Genomic DNA, 26677 nt, shown 5'->3' on the forward strand with positions numbered 1-26677 from the left:
AGTATATATATGATTAATTATTTTGTTCACATTTCATAAGAAAAAACAGAGTGGTTCAGTCCTTTTTGAGAATAAAAGTAAGTTTTTCTTTACTTTTCCCATTATAAAGAGTACATGTATGTATCTCTTCTTTGAGTTGTGGTAGCACTGAAGTGGTATGAATAGGAATCTGAAATTTGACCAGACTATCTCCCCTCTAGGGTGGAAAGGTGAGGTTTTCAGTGTTCCAGTGAACATGAAGTTTAATTTGGCAGAGTAGTGTCTGCCTAAAAATAACACTAAACACAACAGTCCAGCTACTATTTTTTAAAAGAACCCTTACCCTGACATTTTAGCTGAATCATGCCGGCTGCACTGAAAATGTGTGTATAGCTAATAACAGATTGCCATTAAACAGGAGTTGTCAACTCAGGGTACACCTACCTGTGGGGGTATTTGGAATGGTCCTAGGGGATATGTGTGAGTGGGCAGGGATGGAGCGCTGTCGCTTCCCAGGAATAGGGCTGGGGTGGGGGGAGGGCAGCGGTGCCCCTCTGCAGGGCGGGGAAGCTCACATATGCAGGCTGCTGCTGCCACACACCAACCCAGTGAGCTTCCCCGCTGTGCCCTGGTCCTGCTCCTGGGAGGCAGCAGCGCTCCATCCCCACCCACCCACCATCCCTATGCTCGGTGTCTGGCCTCCAGGAGCACTTAGACTAAAAAAGGTTGAAAACCCCTGCCATAAAACATAAGGTGGAGCCATTGAGTACAAGAAGATTTAGGGGTTAAAAAAGAAATGCGTAGGAACTTTGCAGTAGAGAAAAGCTTGGCCTGCAAAGTATTACAGTAGCAGCCCTGCTAATATATAGTAAATGAAGCAAAACTGATATCTGTTTACTAGTTTTTCAATTTTGTGTGCAGTGAGTGAGACAAATTATTTACAGGTTGTTGTTTAGTGTAGCATAAGTTTACTGTGTATGCAATAAAGGGTTCAAGGTCTTAATTTATCTACTTTATTTATTCAAAGGACAACCTCTCTCAAGAGACTGGAAGTGTCCTTGAATATCTTTGTTGATATTTTCTGCTGCCTCCCTGAGAGAGCCTATGGCAGTCTTTCAGCCCTGAAGAAATTCTCCCTTGGCCAGATCTAACTAAGGCTTTTAGTGTTTCTTTACATCACTCTGATTTCATTACTTGGTACATAAGAGGCAGACTAGACTTTGGAATCTCGTTCACTGAGTGCAATTTTCCTTTGCTGTTACAAGAAAGCCACCCTCCTAAGTTTCCTGTGGATGCTTAATGATAAGTCTGTGTAAAACATGTAAAGCAATACAATAAAAAAATAAAGCACATGTTCAAGATAGATACTACTTTGTGACCTTGACCTTTTGGGACCTTGTTATATTGCTTTCAGGCCTTAACCTTAGCTAACTGTGCTCGGAGAAAATACACAAGTGGTGAAATTGTTAACTTGATGTCCTCAGATGCCCAGCAACTAATGGAAATGGCTGTAAACCTCAACCTTCTCTGGTCAGCACCATTTCAGATCCTGATGGCTATTATCTTTCTCTGGCAAGAACTGGGCCCATCAGTATTAGCAGGTGTTGCAGTGCTTGTTTTGGTTATACCTATAAATGCTTTTGTTGCTGCCAAAGTAAAATGTCTGAAGGTAAGAAACACAAATGCTGGAAAATTTTGAAGTGCTATATTGAGGAGTTAATTTTTAATTATGTTTATAAAATTAATGTATATACTTAATCATGCACAGAAACCCTAATCAAAGGCTGCTTTGGGTGGAGGGGGGTTTAAGAAATACAGTTCCTGTCCATTATTTAGATTAAACTATATTTATAATAAAATGTAAATAGCATTTTTTATCTATATAAGTGTTGGTAGGTCCTGATCCTGCGAACAGAAGTGCGTTCTAGAGAAACAAAACTTTGAAGCTTCTATGATCGGACCTCACATTCTCAAACTCTCATTCACACTTCCCTTTGAAGCCAGATTCCAGATTATCCCCACCAACACTCAGAAAAGCCTACAAGGCTCACTATGATCTCTAGCAGATCTAAGGGAGGCCAGGGATGACATCAGTGTTGTGCCCCTACAAACATCCTGACACCCCTAAGGTCCCTTCTGGCTCTGCGATACTTCATCTCCATTAAAAATGTAGCTAGGATCAGCATGGGAAAAATAATACATCTCTAAACTGCTTTATCTTCACCAGGAAAGCTCAGGTGGACCAAAGAAGGAGCTGTTTTTAACCTGTACCCTACCTCATCTCTGGTGTCTCTGTATAGTACAGCGGAAGACCTGGTAGAGGCCTTTATGAGGTCTAGGCAATATCATCAGTGTGGAAACATAATATTATAGAAGCAGACCCACTGCCACTTTTCCAGTGCAGAGATGTGTCCGAACACTGATACACGTGACCCAGAAGGCTGCCAGAGCATGTCAGTTTCCGTTCTCCAGCAGACTCGATTAATTGAGTCCGTTCCCATGCGCTGGATTTCTAGCATGTCAGAGCAGTCTCCACGCACATCTATAGGAGCTCTATGTGAGCAGAGAATGGAGCCTGGTGATCTAGGCCAATTTTGCAACCTAACCATTGTAATATTCTGCCTAGGTATCATTACTGGGAAACAAACAAACAAAATCATAGGGTGCACTGACTAGTATATTTTGAAATTGCCTTCATTGTTTGAATGACATGCAGAAATTAACCACCAGTAGAAAAATCAAAAGGTGTTACCAGTAACAGAAGAATTCCCTGCTCCCTCCCTCCCCCCTCAAAAAAAACCAAACACATTTCAGCTTAACTAGTACTAGCTTGTATCTCACAAATCAGACTGGGTGAAATTCTGTTTGTTTTAGTCAAATTTAATCATTTAATGGAACAACTTGTATATAGTAAGTGAACAAGAGTATATTCTTTAACTATTTGTAAATTCATCAGACCCAAATAATTGCTATTGTATGCCAAATATACCACGTATGTGACCGTGCTGAAATATTATACTTAAAAAGATTAGATTTTTTTGTGTCCAACTTTAGATAGTCAAAGTCTATGTAGATTTAAATTGATATTATTCCAGAACACTCTCAGAATTAAAAATCTAATTAAGAAGTTTCTAATTAGAATGCAAGGAATGAACTGGTTTCTGTCATCATCATGCCACAAGAAAAATTTTTAAAATCTCAGGGTTTATTATAGGTAAAGTGGTATTGGAATAGATTTACTAATTCTTTTACCATTTGGTGAATTATGTGACAGCATAAACCACATACCAGACTGAAAAGATAAAGTATGTTTAACAAATTAAATATTATTCAAAAAAGTGATGAAAATGCAGTAGGCAGTACACAAGGTAATTTGATTATTTTATTTTAAAAGGTAAACTTTTTTGTCTTTTAACCAGAAAAGCCAAATGAAGACTGCAGATCAACGGGTTAAGCTACTAAATGAAATATTACATGGAATAAAGGTAACACAAGAAGCTAATTAGTTTCACTGTACTTTCACTAGTTTGTAACGATGAGACAGTACGTAATTCATAAAACTAGGATCTTGCCACTGACCTTTCAGATGACATCAGAGACAATAAATAGGAGAAATAAGTTATTTTATGTAAAGTGTTCAAAGTTATTTTTTTTAAAGCTATATTAAGGTCAGTTAGAAATGTGATTCTGAAATACAGATTAACAATGACATTTTCTTATTATCTTGCTTTAGTATTTCGTTAGAATAGACCGTCTTTAGATGCTTGCAAATCTCTGTCAAAAGTGAAGTTTCAGTGAAAAAAGGAAACAAGCTTTTCAAATATTTTTTTTCCTGACCATCACAATTTGTCATTTATACTTCAGATCTGAAATACACCCACATTTCAAGTAATTCATAGTTTATGGTGTATTCCCCTCAAATTTTTGAATTTCTAGACGTAATCAGTATTGCTAATATGGCTTGGGAAATACAAATTCTTAGTGTTAAATTATTATTACACAGAGAGGAAGTTCTGTTAGCGGAGATGTTATTTGGTTGTAAGTAAGAGCAACAATATTTTCAGTACAAACATGTTATAATGGACTGTTATTTATTTGTCAGTAGAAGGCCCAAGGCCTCTCTTCCTTTATTCATCTCATGTACTATTAATAACAATGTCAGGTTACACTGTTACAGAGTATCTTTCCTATGAAAAAAAACCCTAGAATTCTCCAGACTGTGAATACATGCACTTAATAGAAACTATACATATGAAAAAGGCTGCACATTCAGGCATTCTCCTTGCTGCTACCTTGCAGTGTTGTGGGGAAGGGAAGGTTTGATCCCAGGAGAGCCAAGCGTCAAAAAACCTGTGCAGGAAAAAAGCAGGCAGCACACATGGTGGCAGTGCACATTGCCCAAAATCAGAGCCTGGCCAGCTGGAGTCACACTCTGGTTGCTGGCCAGACTCCCAGCTGCAGGAGTGCCATGTCTGCAGCTTTTCTGGTCCCCAGGACCTCAGGTAAGGCTGCTGGGGCCAGCACAGTTGGCACGGTAACCTGCTGCGCACCAGGGCACATGACATGGGCATTCCCCAAGAACAAGTAGCAGCAGCACAAGGTACAAGGTATGCCGGTGCTTCTTGTCCCTGGGGAAACAAATGTCCATGCTCATGTGGACACAGCCTCTTTGTTCATGTTATGTATAACAGCAATAGGGTTGTTTAAAGATGTCAGCCCAAATTTTTTGAGCACACTTTACATGCTGTCCTTAATTAGGTAAGAATTTGATTGATTGCCTAGCTGACGATATTCATTCTTATACCAGGTTCTCCAGGAGAAAGTGAAATATGAGCTTGGAATACCAAACTGATATTTTCTTTATCAGTCAGTGATAGAGGACATTTGCAGAGAAGTCTGATTTTGACACCTGCCTAGATAATTTTTAGCTAACTAAAACACATAGAAAGATAAATGGGGATAAGAGTACCTAGGAATAATAATTATTTTAACAGAAGATGGGCATAGTGAGATGTATAGAGCTAAAGAGCGCTACCACATGCTATTCTGAACAGCAGTAATTTCATTTTGACAGAAGACCGCGTATAGCTGTACCTTATAGACTAACTGAATTTCAGTTTTGAGTTATGTTGAGTCTTAATAGGACAATATTTCATTTGTAAAACTATCCACTGGAAAAATGGAAATTGGGTGTTTACAGTTTTATAATATTAAAACTTCTACAGACAACTAAAAATGAGTTTGTTCCAAAAGTTACTATCATTTCTCCTGATTTATTACAAGGTAATTTTCCATTTGATTTCTGTTTAGATTCTCAAACTTTATGCATGGGAGACATCCTATCAGAAGAAGGTTATGGAAATTCGAGAACATGAAATAGATGTTTTGAAGTCATCTGGATACTTGGCAACTTTCTCTATGCTAACTTTGACATGTATTCCTTTTCTGGTATGTTTCTTGACTATATACATTTGTATAATGTTGATTACTTATATATTCCCTGTCATTGTAGTATCTGAAAGCCTCACAACTGCTGATGAATTTATAATCACAAACCCTCTGTGAGATCATGAAATATAGTAATAAAAATATTTTACAGAGGGGAATTGAGGCATGGAGAAGATGTGGATTATCCAAATTCATACAGCAAGCCAGGAATAAAATCCAGATTTCCTGAGTTTCAGTCAAGTGCCATAATCAGAGGACTCTTATTCTCTCATGCAGAGAATTGCACGTTCTTCTTAAAGAAAGTGATTCTTATCTTTATACCAACTAAACGTTTAAGTGACGCTTTCATTTCAGTGATCAATTTTAAGATTAAAAAATATAAGATTATGGTGTCAAAATAGAGGTGGTATAGACTCTAATTCTTATGTAAGCACTAGCAGAAGTTAGGGGGAGCAACTGAGACAGCAGTCCCAGGTGCCAGCTTGGTGGGGGGAGGAGAGCAGGGGCAGAAAAATAACACCCTCTCTTGGCCAGCTCTGCTACTACTGCCAGCAGCCAAGAGCCACTGCCACCCCTTGTGCTACCACTGCCCAGGATACCAAACTGTCCTGTTATGCATCTGTCTGTAAGCAGTAATTTGGTTAGTGGGGGAAAAAGATATCTTAAATATATATTGACTATAGATGTACTTGAGATGGACAGAAGATCATCATTTTCATGGAGTGAGGCGGAATGTTTTTTCTGTGTTTCTTTAATACCTTGTGAATCAAATAAAGCTTTTCACTTTATTCACAAAATTTGCTATCTGTTTTGCCAACTTTCTTGCTTCCTAAATAGCATAGTTAGATTCGGAAGTCAAACAGGTATTTTTCTGTTCCCTCTTATTGATCTATAAAGGCAGTTGCTATAGCAGAGAAATATAAACACAACTTAAGTCAATACTTTAGTTTTTTTTCCTGTGTACCTGTTCCCCTGAGCTAACCCAGTGTGGTGGATGTGCCAGAAGACTGAATTCATGAAGGGAAGCTGGAAATTCAGGAGTTTTATCCCTGATTTGCTACTCATTTGCTGTGGAGCCCTAGGAAAAGAATTTAGCTACTTTGGCCACATCCACATGAGCATGGACATTTGGTTCCCTGGGGACAACTAACAACAGGACTCCTTGTGCTGTCGCTAGTTGTCCCCAAGGAACGATTGTGCCACATGCCCTCTTGTATGTAACAGGTTACCCTGGGTTGGGTAGGGGAGGCTGCTGGGGCCAGCCCAGTGCTGGCCCCAGCAGCCTCACCTGGGGTCCTGGGGCTCCAGCAATGGCGATCCTGCCACTCAGAGCAGAGTCTGGCAGGCAGCTGAAGTATAGCCCTGGCCAGCCAAGCTCGTTTTGAGCGACACATGCTGCCCCTGCATGCACTGCTCTGCTTTTTTTTTTTTTTTTTTTTTTTTTAACACGGGGTTTTTTTTGGGGGGGGGGAATTCCTAGATCTCCTGGGGTCAGGCCCACCACCTGCATGCTGCTCCCTTGCAGCATGGAGAACAGCTGAATTTGAAGTATGTGGTTCCACACACACTTTCTTCCCTTAACTCATAGCTGTGGCATGATATATAATCTATACAAGTACTGAATGTTAATAGTTTCAGTGGTGAAACTGTAGTTGCATAATACATTAATATCATTTTAGTAACATGTCATTCCTAGAGAATAAAAGAAAAATTGTATGATTTTGTTACATAAGAAAACTGTTGTAGAAAAGCACTTCCCTATGTGGCCACTGGCCAGTGTACCATCCTGCTTTTAAGAAATTTGGATGAGCCAAACTTTTTTTTTTTTTTTAAATGAACAATGCCTCTAAACTATAAGGTTCTGAAAATTAAGAAACTGAAACTGTATGTCATCTAGACAGCTTAAGCAGTGGAATTGTATCAGGAATTCATTTAAACTTTCATTTTGAATCACTTCTTTACATGAGAAATAATGGGTCAGAGCCTCATCTAGTGTAAAACAGCTAACTGAGGACTTAAGTCTATACCTAACCTAATAGGTTTATCCCTGTCTGTTGAGAGAGAGGATTGAGGTCCAGATCCTTCCAACCCCTAGTCATGTTAGCCATTTAGATAGGCTATTCAGGATTATACAGTACACCTATATTAAAGAAACCATTTTCAAGATTTCAGTTTAGAAATTGGATGGAGGGGGATGTTAAATAAAAATGAATATGTCCTATTTTTGATAGCCAAAAGCAGAAAAGTACATACCAGTTCTTTTTATCAACTTTAATAAAAACGTAAGTCTGTAAAATGCACCAATTCTGTACAATACATTTAGGTTCTTTTACATGAAGTGCAGAGCACCCACGTAAAATCTGGTGAGATTTAGCTCATTGTGCCGATTCAGGATGGTAAAATAAACTTAATTCTGGAAAATTATCCAAGCATGGGAAAACAATTTCCTACCCAGCAGTAACTTAAACTCCTTCTCTTTTTGAGCTCAGTGATCATGTGTGCTGCTAGTTAAAATGATAGTGCACATGAACTCTGGAAGACAGGCATACAAGGAGTTCTGTGGGTAAGGAAAGTATACAAATCCACGTTTACAAAAGGAGAGAATGGGGCCTTGACATACTCTACATGTGAAATTCTGTGGGAGTATTTCTATGCATATATTTAATTAAGGAATGGAATATTTTAATTATATGATACAAGAGCTTATATTTCTTCTACGTACTACAATTGTATTATTTTAATTTGCTGATGATGGCACAGCTCATATGTTGGTTTATATTTAACCTCCGTTAATTTCCTGCTTTTATCCTTTGAGAAATTGTTGAAAAGTACAAATGGAAAAACAAAAATCCCTCTATTTTTTTAAAGGTCTCTTTGGCTACATTTGGAATCTATTTTCTCCTGGATGAAGAGAATGTTTTAACTGCAGCTAAAGTTTTCACATCCATCTCTTTGTTCAATATTTTACGGCTGCCACTGTTTGATTTGCCAGCTGTGATCTCTGCTGTAGCCCAGGTAAAAAACAAAATATGTATGGGCGTTGTAAAGGGTAATACGGTGCTCTCTCATTTATCATCATGTGGTTTCATCTACATTTAATGGATGGCTAAGCAGCCCAGTTTTTTCAAGTCTTACGTTATTATATTAGTTGGGTGAATAATGGAGGAGTATTTTCATGGCTTTGACGGTGGAACTTCAGGGATAGAAATTTCCTGATATCTTTTGAAGTATATTAGTATATTATGAGAAATGACTAACAGTTGTCAAAAATACTGTTGCTTTTTCTACATGTGCTTAATCTACTTTTTCCATATATGTTAAAGCATGGGCAAATGCACATTTGGAGTGATTTCTAAAGTGGGTGGAGGGGCTGCTCCCTATCATGCAGCAGCTTTATGTTCTAACAGTTATGCATTCACAAGGTGGAAAGTATACAATTGGAGAAAAACTAATCCAAATTTAACCCTGGATGAAGCAATGCCTGCTTAAAAAACAAACAAAAAAACCCAAAACCTGTGCATGGCATGCTTCTCTCAATATAGTCTAGGTTTTTTAAGTATTGTTTAAGAATCTGAAATAGTATAAATATTCATATTTGTTACAGACAAAAATTTCTCTGGGTCGTTTAGAGGACTTCCTAAATTCTGAAGACCTCGATCCTCAAAATATCGACACAAACTACAGTGCAAGTAAGCTGGCACATATGTTTTTCATTTGCATCTTGTACACTAATTATTCAGAAATAACAACTAGGCAGCTGCCTCTGAGTCATTGTTTCTTTCTCTTCACTGCAACAGATCATGCTGTAGGATTTATTGATGCTTCTTTCCGCTGGGATGAGAACAGCACACAAATTTTAAATAAGTAAGAAAAAAAATCCCTTTAATAAGTACTTTGAACAACATCTGTGTAGGCTTCACATTCTGCTACACTGAATTTCCATAGCATTTGGGTAGATGATGACATATGGTCTGCCTAGTCCAAGGGGCAGAATTTTTTTTTTTGTCTCAGAATGTCCCAAGCAGATGATTGCAACTCCCCAGACCACTGTCTTATGCCTCATGTCACCACTACTCCAGAAAAGGAATTCACTCAGAATAGCATATGTTTCCTGACATGCAGGTACTACTATATGCCTACATCTGTAAAGAGAATGAGGCTGATATTTAGTTCCCTTGCCCATCATATCCACTTGCAGGAGGGGAGGGTATATGAATTTTACAGAAGCAGTTTCACTTTCTGCATTGCTATTCATGTTATAGGTGGCCACACAAGTACATAGGAATACAAGATATCTCCTCTATGCCCTCCTGGAAACATACATGATGTCTTATTGTTTTTAAGTACAGCTTCCTTAATTTAACTTTGCTGGCACTGGGGTCTCCATCTTGGAAACAATTTTTCCTTTTGTCAGTATTGCTTAATATTACTGCAAGAACAACAGATTCCCAAGAATTTCTGTTTCCTGAATGGCCGTGTCATAGATTTGTCAGGTCTTGTGTTTGATGCAAATTAAGAAATGCTTAAATTGACAGATGATGCACAAGGACAAAGTTAGTACACGAAGAAATATAACCATGCTGCAGAGTGACCTGGAGAAATTAAGACAGTGGGAGTTTCAGAGAACATGGGCGAATTTGGTATCAATATTGGCACTGCATTAGCAACCAGCTACACTGAGGAACTAGTAATGGTGTATAATACACCATCATAATGAAATGTAGTACAGAAACAAAACAGAAATGAAACAACATATCCAGATACTCATGCCCATCTCATTAAAGTGATCTCATTTCCATCTCATCTTCCTACTAATGCTTTACATTCAACCAAACACCAAGTCCTAAATGCATTGCAGAAGGATAATTTCTCTACAAAAAGCTCAATTTTGCATGTCAATTCATTGACAATACAGTAGTCTTTTAATGCAAAAATGCAAGAGATTTTGAAACTACATTCTTATAAAAACACTGCTGAGAAAGTTGTTATGCCCATGATTCAGTAATCTAATAGAATTTAATCCTTTTGGAAACAGAGAGCATACGTTGGATCACTATCTTAATATTGTAAAAGCAGATGTACTAAGTACAATAGATGGGTCAATATGAAGTGGTAAAAATAGATTTTTGTAAAATGTAGAACTTTATTGCAAAAAAATGGCTAAAGGCACATCAAGCATTAGGAAGGTGGGTAATAAGGCTGATACTCTACAAGACAGAAATTAGGGGTTGTCCTATTCAAGGTGCTCACAATACATTGTGACCAAATGAAAAATTAAAACTTTTTAAACATGCAAACACATGCAGCTATTTTTGCAAAGCCATTGTTTCAGGGTTCTGAGGAGTACAGAACCTTTTCGAGTCAGAGAGGCCCAAACAGAAATGTTTGTTTCCTCAGTCACTGTAAGGGGTAGATTAAGTATTTTGTCCTTCAGAGCATCTGCTACAGGGGGATACTACTCTGTAAACAGCACAGTGTTGACAGAGGGAATGAATGGTGTCTATCTGTCTAAAAATTTCTAGTCTGAATGTGAGGATCCCAGAAGGTGCCTTAGTTGCTGTTGTTGGACAAGTTGGATCTGGAAAATCATCTTTCCTTTCAGCTATTCTGGGAGAAATGGAGAAACTGGAAGGAACAGTCCAAAGAAGGGTAAAGTCGCTTTAAAAAAAAAATCACTATAGTTATACTATTTATATAGGGTTGCTTCAGAGAATTAACTATTTTTATTCATAAAAAAATACATTGGCAGTTAAATATTTTTGAGACACAGCCAACATAGTCTTCTGAGAAAACTGGGATAAAATTCAGATTACTTGTTGCTGGATGATGTGTAGCTTCTTACACTAAAAGGTAATATGATACAGCTCCTTTTTATTTAATTATTCACTGTAAAAATCCCTTATGGATTTAGGTCATGTATCCTGCCTAAGGATTTAAACATGGCTGATTTGGAACAGTGATAAAATTGTGACCCATATGTAGGAGTGACTGTTTTCTGCACATGGCCACAGTGGATTATTCTTAGGGAAGGAAAAGAATCATGGTGCTGATACATGTTACAATTTGCAATTCTATGAAATGTTAGACAGTATTAAAGTTAGAACATGCTGTGAGCAGTTGCACAGTAAAAAGTTAATGCCATCTCTAATGTGCAAAGCTCTGATTTGCTGCTAGAGGTCTGGTGAGCAGGGATGTGGCTAGGAGCTGCCAAGTCTGCCCAATGGCTGCTCAGCTCTAAGGCTCTGTAGTGGCTCCCTGTTCACCAACCCTCCCCAACAGCTCCCTGGCAGCCCCCACTTACCTGGCACCTCCCCTATCCTCCTCGCCCCCCTCTCCTCCTATCTCCCCATTTACCCATGGCTGTCCCTGCTCTGTCTGTTTGGGGCAGTAGAGTTCTGGATAATAGATCTAAGTCATCTACCTTGTTGGAGGAGGGTGGGGGAAGAACTGCATCCTGGGATACCAGACCTCAGATTGTATTCACCCCATGTAGCAGACTGACTACTGCAACACAAGCTGCTTAACACCAGCTGGGGATGATCTTCTCTTGAAGAGGCATAACTTTGAGATTTAGAGGGCACTTAGCTCATCTTTTCCTATCTTAGTGCATGGACACCCCTGTCATAAGAGCATTTAACATCTAACAACACCCTTTTAAAAAGGAGGGAAACAGTGTAGCTTTGGGAAAGGGAGCTAAACAAAAACTACTGCTCAGGTGTTAGTATCAGCTCATAGGGTGGCAGATGATGTTGCAAGAATTCTGTTAGTTCCTAGTAAAATTAGTAGATTCCTAGATTAATGCCCCAAGGGACTATAGGTACTCCTCACTTAACGTTGTCCCAGTTAATGTTGTTTTGTTATTACATCACTGATCTAGTAGAGAACAAACTCGTTTAAAGTCATGCAACATTGTTTGGCCACCGCCTGCTAGTGAGTAACTACCATGACGTAACTGGATTAACTTAACATAGTTTTGCTTAAAGTTGCATTTTTCGAGAACGTAACTATGACATTAAGCAAGAAGTGGCTGTATTGTAATCATTTAGTCAGGTGTAGTTCTAATCGTCAATTGGTGTTTTCATCCAGTTAGCTCAATAACAATATGTGAAAGCCCAAAATAATTAGCCACAATAGCATCTGGAAAGAAGCACTACACTCTGTTATTACAGCTTGAGCAACCTATTAAAATAAGTTTTACATTAAAAAATGCAAACTAAATCTGATCGTGGTTTGAGAGTGAGATTGTCATATCCAAAACACGGTTCCAGTTTTTGGTATCTTTGTGTCCTGAGGCAGATCTTAGGACTGAAAAAGTTGCCTTGTGTCACACTGGGCACGTCTATATGTGCCTCTATGGCACTGCTGTTACTGTGCTGTTATTTAGTATTTCCTTTTGGAAGTACTAAATGATGGTGCAGTAACAGCCTGTACTGTCATGCCAGCAGCGCACAGTTATTTTTAGCCACTGTGTTGCTGTAGTAATGCACTATAGCAAGGGAGTGTGTTGCTACAGTGATGTAGCTGCAGCATCATAGTTTGTGCCCACCAACACTGTGTCACTGTAGCGTGTTGCTACAGTGATAGCGTCTTGTGTAGACGTGTCCACTGATAACCATCATGCTGAAACATTCTATGTCCCCATCCAGCAGTGCATCCACCTTAGTATTGTATTGCATGCATGAATGAATATTCTCTGCTTAAAGGCAGCACCCCTCAGTGGTACTACTCAAAAATAGGTTTTATAAGTCAATCCAGGTAGAGGTAACATAATTGGGGCATACCAATTAGTGTGTAGGTGTCTTCTAAAAATTAATCTTTTAGGCAGTCTGGTCTGTAATAACTGACTTCTTAGAAAGATAACACAATTTGATAAAGCTGATATTTTGGAACCGTTAATTTGAGGTAATGTTGGAACAACAGATGTCTTTAAAATTCGTCCTTCCCCTTGAAGCCCTGTTCAAGTGCGAGCATATTTATTTTTCTTCTCTTTCTCTTTTTTAGGGCTCCGTGGCCTATGTTTCCCAACAAGCTTGGATTCAGAATTCTATTTTACAGGAAAATATTCTCTTTGGCTCAGGTCTAAACAAGCCATATTATGAGAGGGTTTTGGAAGCCTGTGCTTTACTACCAGATTTGGAGCAATTACCAAATGGAGATCAAACAGAGATTGGAGAAAGGGTGAGAGAACTTGAGTCATCATAGATCACTCAGCTGAGCTAATTCACACATGCTTCCAAATGTGTTTAATCTGCTAATTAATGTGTAACATGAAAAATGCTGAAAAGGATAACTAATCACTGCTTCATCCAATAGTCCTGGCCTAGCTCCTCAAAAGAATCTAGGTAATTAACTCCATATTTAGTCATTAAGAAATTTTTTATGAGGTAGTTGCCAGAATATTTTTGAGGATCTGTTGATACTTTTCTATAGAAGAGTTTTGAGTCAATTGGATTGCCCTTCAGATATTCTTTCTACTCTAGGCCTATACAATACTAGCTGTTCATCCATTTGAGAATGGGCTTTTCCAAAGTACCATCATTGGCCTAACTAATTACTCTCACTGAAATGAGGAGGAGCAGGGACAAGCAAATGGTGATGCTTTTGAAAATCCTGTCCTATAGGATAAGATAGGATTTTGGCATTTTCATAGATTCATAGACACTAGGGCTGGAAGGGACCTCGGAAAATCATTGAGTCCAGCCCCCTGCCCCAGGGGCAGGAAGTCAGCAGGGATCATAGGATCCCAGCAAGATAAAACATCCAAATGTCTCTGGAAGGGGTTGAGAGTAGGTGCTTGAACCATCTCTGGCAGTAGTCTATACTAAACCTTGGGGGCTCAGACAGTAAAGAAGTTCTTCCTTATGTCCAGCCTGAAATGATCCTGAAGGAGTTCATGACTGTTCGACCTTGTCATCCCTTGGGACACTCTGGTGAACAGACGTTCCCCCAGACCCTGGTGATCACCCCTGATAAACTTATAGGCAACCACCAGATCACCCCTGAGCCTGCGCTTTTCCAGGCTGAAGAGTCCCATGGCTCTCAGCGTCTCATCATAAGGTCTGTTTTCCTGACCTTTGATCATGCGCATGACTTTCCTCTGCGCTCTCTCAAGCTTCTCCATATTCTTTTTGAATTGTGGAGCCCAAAACAGGACGCCATACTCCAGTTGTGGCCTCACCAAGGCCAAGTACAACGGGAGAATGACGTCCTGGGATTTGCTTGAGAAGCATCTATGGATGCAAGCCAGTGTTTTGCTCACTTTACTAGCTGCAGCATCACATTGAAGGCTCACGTTCATCTTGTGGTCAGTCATGACGAAGTTCCTTTCGTCCATAGCGTTAGCCAGCATAGCATTGCGGAGCCTATAGGGATGCTGCAGGTTTTTCCTCCCAAGGTGGAGAACCTTGTATTTTTCAGTGTTAAACACCATTAGGTTCTCGTCTGCCCATTTCCTGAACCTGTCAAGGTTTGCCTGGATCACCCTCCTGTCCTCAGGTGTGGATGCTTTACCCCAGAGTTTGGTGTTGTCAAACTTGGCCAGTTTGCTTCTGACACCAGTGTCTACATCATTAAGGAAGATGTTAAATAGTATAGGCCCTAGGACAAAGCCTTGAGGGACCCCAATGGAACAACGCACCACGACGATTGACTTCCGTCAACCACCACGCCCTGGGTTCTACCACAGAGCCAATTCCCCAGCCAGCGGATCATGGTGAAGCCAAGGCCAGTTAGTCAATTTTGCTAAGAAGTGATCATGGGATACCAGATCAAAGGCCTTTTTAAAAAAGTCAAGATATATGACATCAATCTCTTCTTCCTTGTCCAGGTGATAGGTCACCTGGTCGTTAAGGGAAATAAGATTGGTCAAGCAAGACCTAGCTGCAACAAACCCATGCTGGCTATCCCTCAGGATGCTGCCATCAGCCAGTCTGTTAAGAATGGCTTCTTTGATAATCTTTTCCAAGACATTCCCCAGGATAGAGGTCAGGCTGATGGGCCTGTAGTTTGCCGGATCCACTTTCCTCCCTTTCTAGAAAATAGGCACCACATTGGCCTTCTTCCAATCTTTGGGCACTTCACCAGAGCACCAGGCGTTCTCGAAGATCTGTGCCAGAGGCTGGGCTATGATGCTAGCCAGCTTCTCGAGTACCCTTGAGTATAAACAGTCAGGGCCATCTGACTTGAAGGTATCCAGTCTCTCAAGGTATTCCTTCATGAGGTCAGCATTGACAAGGGGTAAGGGATCTCCCTTGCCCGGGCCTCCCTGCCCCATAATGGGCAGGGGCATCCCATAGGACTGGTGAAAAACCAATGCAAAGGACTGATTTATCAAGTGGGCTTTTTCCTGGGTGTCAGTTGTCATTTGTCCCATCTGGTTTAGCAGGGGTCCAGTGTTGCCCTTGCTTTTCCTCCAGCTCCCCACATATCTAAAGAAGGACTTCTTATTGTCCTTGATACTTGTAGCTAATTGGAGTTCCGTCGCAGCCTTGGCTTTCCTGGTTCGCTCCCTGCAGGTCCAAACCAGTGCAGAGTATTCCTCTTTGGAGGTGGATCCAGTCCTCCATCCTTTGTAGGTCTTTCTTTTTAGACACAGGAGGTCCACTAGTTCCCTGGAGAGCCAAGCCAAGGGGGCTGCTGTGCCCTTTTGCTGCCTTTCCTCCGAGACGGGCTAGACTTTGCTTGTGCATCCAGGATTGCTTCCTTGAGGAGCAACCACTCAGTCTGAACTCCCCTCCCCTTTGGGTTGTGGCCCTTTAGGGCCTCACTGACAAGCCTCCTTAGCCTTGTAACAGTCCGCTTTCCTGAAGTCGAGGACTTCTGTATTGCTGACCGACTTGCCAGCTTTACAGCGAACGATGAAGGTGATCAGCTTGTGGTCACTGTCACCCAGCTTCCCTTCAATCATTAGGTCACTGATTAAGTCGTCCCTCATAGCCAGTACCAGGTCAAGCAGCATTTATCCCTCGTTGGCCCGTAGACTTCTTGCGTCAGATAGAGCTCATCCATGCACGAGAGAAAGCTTTGCAACCTCTCAGATTTGGCCGAGCACTCTTCCCACGAGATGTCTGGGTAGTTGAAGTCTCCCACGACAACCATGCACTGGGAGTGTGCGGCCTCAGCCAATTCCCTGACGAAGTCCTGGTCGAGCTCTTGATCCTAGGCAGGGGGTCTGTAGTAGACTTGCACCATTGTGTCCCTTGTGCCATGTTCCCCATGGATTTTAACCCAGAGGGTCTCCAGTTGTCCACCCTGGGCGCCAATGTCGGCTTGCAGGGACGCATAGCTTTCCTTGACCCCCGCTACTTTTGTCCGCTCAGTCTCTCCTATACAGGGTATAGCTGTCTATATTTGTGGCGCAGTCATGGGTGGAGTCCCACCATGTCTCCGTTATCCCTATGACATTGTAATTATTTGTGATTAGGAGCTGGTGTTAAGCTTGTATCTGTCACAACCCAAAGTTGTGGTTTTTGTTTGTGTGTGCTTCGGCACCGCTAAATTATTGTTCCCGCCCAAATTGTAGCTTTCTTTGCACGGTAGAGTTCTCTGCTGCAGGAGAGAACTCTGGTGCAACAGGGGATTTCCCGCCAATTTGCAGCTTCTTTGCATGGTGCATTTCTTTTGCATCTCAGAGATGTACGGTGCAAAGGAGTTCCCGCCATTTGTATTTAGATTCGCGCCACATTATTGGCCGGTTCTAAATGTAGGCACACGTGGCGGCTAGCTATTGGCTTGCTAGCCGTACAAAAGGCTTGAGTGGTTTCTGCCCAAGTTGGAGGACTCCACAAACACCAGGAGGAGGAGACTTCACCCAGTGTGAAGATCTCTATGTGCTGCGGATCCTTACGGACCCAACGCTTTTCTCAAGCAGGCAATAGAGGCTTAACAATCGAACCCACGGAGCTTTAACTACTCCGGAGGGGAGAACAAAAGAACGAACCGCCTCTAGCCTCTCCCCGTCGCCGAGCGCAATCCAAGACGTATCCCTTTCCTGTAAACCCAATTTTCAAACCCACGGAGCCTTAACAACTCCGGGGGACCAGGGAACCGAACTGAACCCGCGGAGCCTAAACAACTCTGTGGGAAAGAATTGCCGAACCCGCGGAGCCTAAACAACTCCGTGGGAAAGAATTTGTCGTAGTCCTCCAACGAGGATTTAAGCAGAGCTGCACCTGGAAAGCTGTCCAGCCTACACCACTACCATCTTTGGGTGTAAGTAAATAATCTTTTCAATCAACCACTACGCGTTTGTGACTAATTCTAGCTCGCCACCGATTTTCTCTGACCCCGCGTGCCTGGGCTGCTGGCCACAGCCCGCGTGCGCAAAGACAGGCCGCGGATCGCCCCTCCCGACTCGCATTTGGCGGCAGGATCGGGGCCCGGCCCGCACAGTATCCATATCAGGGTTTATCTTTAAAAAACAAAATTTTTAATAATGAAAAGATGAAACCAGTTGTCACTGTTCCAGCAGTCTTATGCTAATTATTTTGGCCACTCTGATAAGGAGAAGTCTGAAATTTTATGAGAGGGACCCATTTTCAAATTGGAATAATGATGAATGGTAATACTAAAACTTTAGTACTTATGCAATTTAAAATACCAACAAAAGAAAACATTCAGGTAACACTTAGCTTTTACATATCATATTGCATAGAAAATGCTGATCTATCCCAGAGCAGGAACCAGAAGCTTATAAACAGTAGAACTAATGTTTCTGTTTTCATTACAGTGGTTAACAAGGGCATTTCAGTGTATTAGACAAAAACTGTTCATGTGTGTTTATACTCCAGCTGGCTAATGATGACAGGCTAAAATTGCTCTCTCTCCCAACTCTCACTATTCTGGTTTTGATTTGTTGTAAGACAGGCAAGGAAATATGTTTCCAGAGACTCTACCTGTGTATTTAAATACAGCAATTACCATATTTTGCCTGTAAGATATGACAAAAGAATGTTTTTCTGTTACTAGGGCTTCAAGACTGGTATGCGTTCTTAGTCTGAAGACTTTACTTATAGCTAAAATACTTGAAGCTACTGCAGTACTAGTATCAAACCAGGGAGTTTCCTTTATCCAGAATGTTGAGACATACAAAGCAAAATTGAAACTCTCAACTTTACCCTTTTTCCCAGTTTATGCACAAAGATGCAGATTGCAAATTACTCTTCCTGCTCTTTCAAAGGCTAATTGTTTTCCCATTATTTATATATATGAAATACAGAATTAATTCATATTTTTCCATGCCTGCTTATAGCACTTAGAGATCTTACATGGAAGATACTGGGGGGATCAGAGAGGAAAATCATAATCATAGGCTCTTACAAATAAAGTGAGGCAGGCAGACATAAGGAACCATCTGTAAATGGATTTATAGCCAATTATAAAGAAATATACCTAGTTTGTAGTTAAGCTATGTCCCTACAGTAATGCTCTGCTGTTCACTTACAACAGCAGTTTTAACCTGTAAAAAAAAAATTTTAAACAGTCTTCATAACCTTCAAGTAAAATGAGAAAAAAAGTAAATCATATATAAGTACAGAAAAGCCTCCAATTTTGTTAAAGATGTTCTATATGTATTAGGAAAAGATACAAATCATCTCCTCTTGAGACTATTGATATGATCTGTTTTCACTTTATTGATATAATGTAACAGACATTAGTTAGACATACAAGTTTGCAGTGATAGTAAATCAGGTTCATAGCTCCAAGGGTGAGTGTCTACTTTATGGAATTTCCAATGATTATATTACAATAGTCATATTTAGGAATGGAGTAATAGCTGAAGAAGTTTTAAAAAAAACAAAACACAAAAAACCCAAAGCTGTGTCAAATTTGATCTACTGATGTATTTTCTCTTCTTAGGGAGTTAACATAAGTGGCGGGCAGAAGCAAAGGGTGAGTCTGGCTAGAGCTGTTTATAGCAACGCGGACATATATCTTCTGGATGACCCTTTGTCAGCTGTAGATGTACATGTTGGAAAACATCTTTTTGAAAAGGTTATTGGGCCCTCAGGGCTCTTAAAAAACAAGGTAAACAAAGCAGACTTTTTTCCAATATTGGTGACACTTCATATAAACTTAACAGCAGACTGAGAAGCTTCAGTCACATCTATGTAGATGGCAGAGATTTAGGAATGCCAGTCATTCACCATTTCAGTTGTATTTAGGAGAGCTGCAGCATCCAAGTTTCCCCTAAAGCAGAGATTTCAAAGTTTTGTACTTCATTGAGACATGAGCCCTTTCCTATTCTAGAGGTATCAGATATAATGTATCAGTCTGAAGGACCTTGTGGACAAAGCAGCATTTCATAATTACTTAGTGTTTATTGTAATTAATTGTACTGTATTTACTCACATACCATACTCACCTTTCCCCAAAAATTAGCCTTCCAAAATTGAGGTGTGTGTTTAAGTGAGGAAACTGATGTCCACACCATAATGGAAGCATTGGGATGCTAGAATGGCTGTATACTTACCCATGGCTGTATGCAGGAGAAGCTGTACAACTGCACGTTTAACCCTGTCACACTTGCTGTCAAATTGATGCTGCCCATTTGGCAGTGGCTCTGACAAGATTAAATTTCTAGTTGTACAGCTGCAGCAAAAAGATGAGTGATGCTGATGATAGCACTCTGCCTCTCCGGCATTCAGCAATGGCAGGTAAGATTCTGGAAAAGGCCTTTTTTTTTTTTCTTCTTTATTTGGCCTTCCAATGGTACATGTCTTATTTTGGGGAGGCAGGGGGAAGGTGGTATGCAAGAAAAATACAGTAATAATAGTTTCTTCAGCCTGCCTACTTTAGAGGCCATGAGAAGGAAATTCTTAGGCACTTCTTTATGCAATCCTCATAGTAACAACTATACTGTTGCTACATACTATGTTTTCATATGGCAAAAATTAAACTGTTCTGTGTTTCAGACTCGTATTTTAGTGACACACAGCTTGGCATTCCTGCCTCAGACAGATCTTATAATAGTAATGGAAGCTGAAAGGATAGCGGATATGGGAAATTACCAAGAGCTGCTTTCAAAAAGAGCCAATTTTGCTGAACTACTACAAGTCTTCAGCACAGAAAGCAAAAATGAAGAAACACTACCAATAAAAAGTGACTGTATGTAGTATCTTTGCATATATCATGTTTTTTAAAGATATAACTTTCCACAAGAGTTGCTAAAATGTTATTTCCCACTGTAACAGGGGATCATCTCCAGGGTTGGCCATGAAGCCCCTGGAGGCTGAGCAAATTCCTTACACCCTGTCCTCAGGGCTTTCCACCCTTCTTTTACCCACCACACCGTGATGTAAATGGTTATTAAAGCATGGGGGGGCTGCCCTGATCTTACACTAATGTAAGGACCCCAGGCATGTTAGGGGTCCATGCCTTAAAGGCTAATTGCATGGCTCCAATCCTTCCCTACACCATGCGTCACAGGTGTTTTGAATCGCCAGTCGGTGGGACACGTGTCCTTACATCTCCAGGCTATTTCAGGCCTTCCTTCCTTTGTTGGGATTTTAGACTTCCCAGCTTCCTCTCCTCTACTCTGCCTGGTCCCACAGCTGTGGCCCACTGTTCTAGGCCTGGCCCCTGGGTCCCAGCCCTGGTTTTGCCCCACTCAGGTGTCAGGCCCCTGGCCCCTGTCTCCTCCCGCCCTGGGCTCAATGGCCCCACACTCTGCCCTGCTCTGGGCTCTGTATCTACTTTATCTGAACCTGCCCCCAGCAGGGCTCAAGACAATCACATGCTCCTAGGACAATAATGGGACCTCCAAAGCATCCCTGTAGCTCTCAACCCAAGCCACCAGTACACCTTAAATTTAAACACTTCAGCCTCCTGTTAGGCATCCAAATTCTTGCCAGGATTAACATGAAATAAAGATCACTTGCCTGCATAATAGGCATCTCTCTCTCCCCTGGGTAGCTCTTTCTTGTTCCCAGGCCTGCAGAGATGTTTTCTTCCAGCCCTAGTGTAGATTCAGGGGCCCCACCATACAAGCAGGGCACAAGCCGTGGATGCTGCCTAAGGAGGGGGTGAGGGAAGAATGGAGCCAGGGGTATGCATCACCCCCCTCCCCTCTTCCATGCAGTGGTTCTGATCCCAGCAGCAGGAAGTGGCGAGCAGCAGTGACAGGGTCGTCCCTGCTATGCTGCTGCCAGGAGCTCTGCACCCTGCAACTCTCAGGACTGGTGTCCTGGACTGGCTTAATCCCAAGGTTTATATAACTCTGGCCTGAGTACCTCTTTTGGTCATGTGATGCCCCCAGTCAGCTGACCCAACTACAGGGCTGTCCTTCAACACCTACTCTTCTGGCTGCCTTTGCTATAAAGTCTCTGCCCTAAAAGGCGCCACACTGCTCCTTCAGTAACAGAGCCAGGGTTCCCTGTTACACCCACTCACCCCCATTTCTGTGAACTTAGGCTAGAAAGAGACATTGCCGAATGATGTGGGTCAGCTGTGCCACACCGTGATGTGGCACACATGATCCGCTTCACTGGGTGAAATGTACATCACCCCTTATCCTGCCCTTGGTGGTGCAGGACAAGGGGTGATGTGATCTCTGTGCTCAGCCAGACCTGCTACTGGTTTTGGGTCGGGCTAAGCAGGGAAAACAGGGCTTTCCTTCAGCCAGACATGGGTCTGACCGAGCAGGGATGGGCTTGTTCCTGCACAGCCACACCCCTGCCCCAGATTTGACTGTGTGGGGAACCCTGACTTCCCCACTTATGGAGAGACACCCTGAGATTACCTGGGGTGCCCCTCTAAGTAGGGAAAGCAGGCAAGTGCTCTCAGGGCTTGACGGCCCCTCAAGCCTCCAGAGCACCTACCTGGAGCGGTGGGAGAGCTAAAGCCGCTCTTGCTGCTTGTACTCTTTCACCACAGATGTAGTAAATGTCCAACACAATGAAGCTACAGAGTATTACCACCTTTTTGAACCACTGTTTTCCCTTTCAGTGACATAACAAAGGGTATCAGCATTGCTTTGCTCTGCATTTGTTCACCATAAATTTTTTTTATGGTGGCACAAATGAGGTGTCAGGAGACATCTGTTTCCACCCTTAGCTCTTTGTCACAGTAGAGTATGGAACAGGAAATTTCCAGCCAAGACTATCTTTTTATTCCCCTTATAAATACACAAAAGAAGTAATTTTCACTTTAGAGGGATGTTGCCTGAAATCCAAGGGAAGAATTTGTCTCTTTTTGTAGTGCAGGATGATCTTTGTCAGTTAGTGCTTTTGCTGTTGTTTATCAAGGCCTCTGTGGTAGTGATGTGTGGTGTGGAGGAAAATCAACATTTGCCTAATGAAAGATACTAAGTTCAAAAGAGAAAGGAATAATGGTTTGAATTCTAAGAGAACTTATTAAAAGTCAGAGGACATTTATACAGTTCTAACTAGAGATAATTAAAAAGCACTTAATTTATACTATGGGACTGTAATATAAACATAACCCATAGTATGCAAAACTCTCTCCATGTTCATTTGTAGCATGTAGTAGAAGTGTCTGGTGTTAATAGATACAAATAAATGCGTAACATTTGTGCTGAAAGCACCTTTGATCTACACAGAAAGCAGAGGTTTACTTTAACAGAGCTGTGATAGAGATTAACCAAAAACAGGAAAGAAACAAAAAAAAGCTGTATTTGTTTACTCTTTTCTTATTTATAATAGCCTAACATGGGAAACTAAAAGTGTGGGAATGGTATTGACTCCAACATAAGTATAAGCTGCAGGCTCAATGGAGAGGTCAGTGTCTTCTTCCTGCTTAAGAGAGTTTCTCCTTCTAAATCTGCTTGTCCTTGTTCTCCTGTTTTTGCCAATTTGGACTCCCCTTAAAAAACTATTCCAGGGAGCAGAGTAGAGGATTGGACATAGAGGCTGCTGACAGACATGGGGGCGGGGGGGGACAACGAAACAAACAAAACTTTACTCGAAGAGGACGTTTGACCCAGCTCCCCAGCATCTGTATAGATCAGGCGCATCAGTGTGGCTTTTTGGTGCTTTTATCTAAAGCTCATTCAACCAGTTTTAGATAAAAGATAAAAGCACCAAAAATTCCCACTGAAGTGTATGATCTATATAGAGATTGGGTGAGCCAGGTAAAACTAAGCCCACACCCCCTCCCCGGAGCCTACCAGCCTGCTTGCACAAGCTGCACAGGGGCCCAGTGATTCCCTTTGAGGCTGTGGTGCCCCTTGGGACCACCCAAGCTGGATGCCATAAGTCCCCTTCAGCTCTTGCCCTGCAGTTTTGCAGGATAGCTTGGGTGCCAGGCAGTCCATCTCCTGCAGCCATCTCACCTATTAGGACCTGGTTAAACTGTACACGAGATATTATTGGGACCATCTCCTCTCATTGCAACCCTGCTGGGCCACACTGCCCACTAGCTCTCAGGTACCAGGTTTATGTGCCCCAAAGCCCCACCGCTTCCCGTCAGGTGGGTCTCTAGCCGTACATGGAGGTTTCCTTTTTGGCCTGATGACCATTCTGTCCTTCTCTCCTGAAGCTTAGCTCAGCTGTGTGCAGTTCTTACTTCTGTGCTGCTTGGAGGTCTGCCTCTAGGCAACTAGCTCCAGGACAGTCCCTCCCCAAGTGGTAACTCCTGCCCTTGCTATCTCTTGCCTGCTTTCTTTCTAACAGCTGGCTTTTGCTCAGCTGTTGGCCCCACACAGCAAGTTTGGTCTGCCATGTTCTCCTTAAAGTAATAGAACCACCTTAGGAGGGCACAGGGGGAGTGTGCCCCTGAATCTGCATGCAGAACAAGGGCAAGCTGCCTCTGCGGGCTGGGTCCAGGCTGGGCCTGGGCTGGGTCCAGCGCCGGGCTCTTTCCAGCAGGGGGTTGGTCTGGGCTGCATTTGGGGCGGGCAGTGGTGGCACTGGGAGGGGGGTTGGGAGAGCTACGGTGAATTTTGGGGTGGCTCTAGCACCCCCCATACCTCCTTCCCAGCACCACCTGCCCCAAGCACAGCCTGCCCCGCCCCATACCCTGCTCCCAGCCTGCAGTTAACCTGCCTTTGCCCCATGTGCAGATCTAGGGCACACCCCCCCCCATGCCCTCCTGGGGTGCGTGCAGTGGTGGGAGCCCCCACCCCTTCCCCACACTCCCCAGACGAGCTGCTCATGGCTCCATCCTGCACTCAGCCCCAGCTGTGCAGTCCCTGCCCCAGCACCAGCCCCACTCCTTCCCTCACTTGGAGTGAGGGAGGTCTTGATCTGCCCCACCCCACACCCCTTCCCTCACCCCTTGCCTCCAACAGACTTACCAGCCAGACTCTGCTCTCCTAACTGCCTGGATGCATAACAGGAATTAGATTTGTATCGGCCAATGTGGCTCATTTAAAAAAAAATAAATCAATAAAAAAAATAAAAATCAGCCATCAGTATCAGCCCAAAAATTATCTATCGGTGCACCCCTAGCTTAAACCAGTGCATTCATGCATTACAGAGCAGCCCCATCTACCATATCTGTATGGTTTCCTTTTTGTGTCTGGCTCCTTAATTTCTGTAACTGATCACAGCTGATTGACTGTGGCTCTTCATTTTTTTTTCCATTACAGCATATTCTTTAAAAGGAGGCAGTCAGAAAAGCTATACTCTGCCACAAAATGAATTCCTGGGACCTAATGATAGGCAAGTACTGAAAGCAATTCATACCTAGCTAGGATCCAATCTGAGGAGGATGACTGAGGTGATGCTAGATCTGCCCTCAGCTTGTGCACTGAGGGGACATTATTGTGCTAGATTTTGGGTGAGGTAGGAGGCAGACTTCTTGCATCACCTTGGCTCTCCTACACACAAGCATCTAGGCTTTTTTTCTGAAATCTTTGGAATCCATGCTGCTCTCTAGCTAAACAGAGTAATACAGACACATTTAATTGGGACGTTATTATCCCCTTGTACTCGGCCTTGGTGAGGCCGCAGCTGAAGTACTGCATCCTGTTTTGGGCTCCGCAATTCAAAAAGGATGTGGAGAAGCTTGAGAGAGTCCAGAGAAGAGCCACGCGCATGATCAGAGGTCAGGAAAACAGACCTTACGACAACAGACTGAGAGCCATGGGGCTCTTTAGCCAGGAAAAGTGCAGGCTCAGGGGTGATCTGATGGCCACCTATAAAAGTTTATCAGGGGTGACCACCAGTATCTGGGGGAACATTTGTTCACCAGAGCGCCCTAAGGGATGACGAGGTCGAATGGTTATAAACTACTGCAAGACCATTTCAGGCTGGACATAAGGAAGAATTTCTTTACTGTCCGAGCCCCCCAGGTCTGGAATAGCCTGCCATCGGAGGTGGTTCAAGCACCTACATTGAACACCTTCAAGAGTAAATTGGATGCTTATCTCGCTGGGATCTATGACCCCAGCTGACTTCCTGCCCTTCGGCAGGAGGCTGGACTTGATGACCTTCCGAGGTCCCTTGCAGCCCTAATGTCTATAATTGTATGTTTGTACACTTAAAGCACTATATTCTAGGTCCAGTGCCTGGCCACCCAGATATTTTAACAATAATTATGAATTGCTTGGAAAATGAATTCACATTATCATTATCTGTGCTTTTGTTGAAGATCATTGTGTATACTTTTTCTTGATTTAGATGATGTGTAATATTTATTTAACATTGTTATTTCCAGTTCTTTCTTGGATCAAAAGAAAGCATTCCCAATGAAGAAAGAAAAAGTTCCTACTGGCAGTGTAAGTATAAGGAAAAATACCTTTGAAATCCCTGACAGTATTTCACCTCCATCTAGTGCTAAAACTACAAGAAAGAATGACAACCTATTATTGCTATCTTTTATTCTGTTGGTTCAGTTCAGATGTATGCAGTGTATCCAAAGGCTTCAACTTTGATAATGACTGCAAGTATCAGTGTGCTAGGTTTGGGATTTACTTTCTTTGTTTCTTTTCAGTTTCCTTTCAAAAAATAATCTCTAAGAAGTTGCATTAAAATTCCCTACATTAAAAAGATAATTATTAAAAGTTTAAAGTCAGGAAATAGCAGAATTAAGATTGCCTCTTAAAGGCTATTAAGAGGGTAAGGAGTGTTGGGGGAAGTAGATATACAGAGTTCCAAAATACTGGTTTCAAGGATTTATAATGATCATATTTCACAATATAAATCTGAAGAAATTAGTACATCAAAATCCTTTAACGTAAAGTAGGTTTGACTTTTAACAGTTTCTAGAGGTGCATCGGTCCAATATCAGATTGGCACCAATATAAGGAAAATAGACTGTATCGGAAATCAGCCTGATGCAACCTATAATG

The 26677-nt window shown here is 42.0% G+C and overlaps 1 protein-coding gene across 2 annotated transcripts in view; it reads left to right on the forward strand.

Annotated features, from left to right (window-relative positions):
• LOC102559891 (multidrug resistance-associated protein 1) overlaps nucleotides 1-26677 on the forward strand; it is a 68114-nt gene that overhangs the window by 16814 nt on the left and 24623 nt on the right. For both annotated transcript variants that reach the window (XM_006277435.4, XM_019476411.2), the window contains 12 exons: nucleotides 1394-1648; nucleotides 3399-3464; nucleotides 5290-5427; nucleotides 8296-8442; nucleotides 9032-9116; nucleotides 9225-9291; nucleotides 10950-11076; nucleotides 13429-13605; nucleotides 19285-19452; nucleotides 20340-20532; nucleotides 24974-25046; nucleotides 26044-26104. In XM_006277435.4, the coding sequence (XP_006277497.2) occupies nucleotides 1394-1648; nucleotides 3399-3464; nucleotides 5290-5427; nucleotides 8296-8442; nucleotides 9032-9116; nucleotides 9225-9291; nucleotides 10950-11076; nucleotides 13429-13605; nucleotides 19285-19452; nucleotides 20340-20532; nucleotides 24974-25046; nucleotides 26044-26104 (1557 nt within the window). The remainder of the gene's footprint in view (nucleotides 1-1393; nucleotides 1649-3398; nucleotides 3465-5289; nucleotides 5428-8295; nucleotides 8443-9031; nucleotides 9117-9224; nucleotides 9292-10949; nucleotides 11077-13428; nucleotides 13606-19284; nucleotides 19453-20339; nucleotides 20533-24973; nucleotides 25047-26043; nucleotides 26105-26677) is intronic.

Source organism: Alligator mississippiensis, chromosome 1, assembly GCF_030867095.1.
Source record: "Alligator mississippiensis isolate rAllMis1 chromosome 1, rAllMis1, whole genome shotgun sequence".
NCBI classification, from domain to species: domain Eukaryota; kingdom Metazoa; phylum Chordata; order Crocodylia; family Alligatoridae; genus Alligator; species Alligator mississippiensis.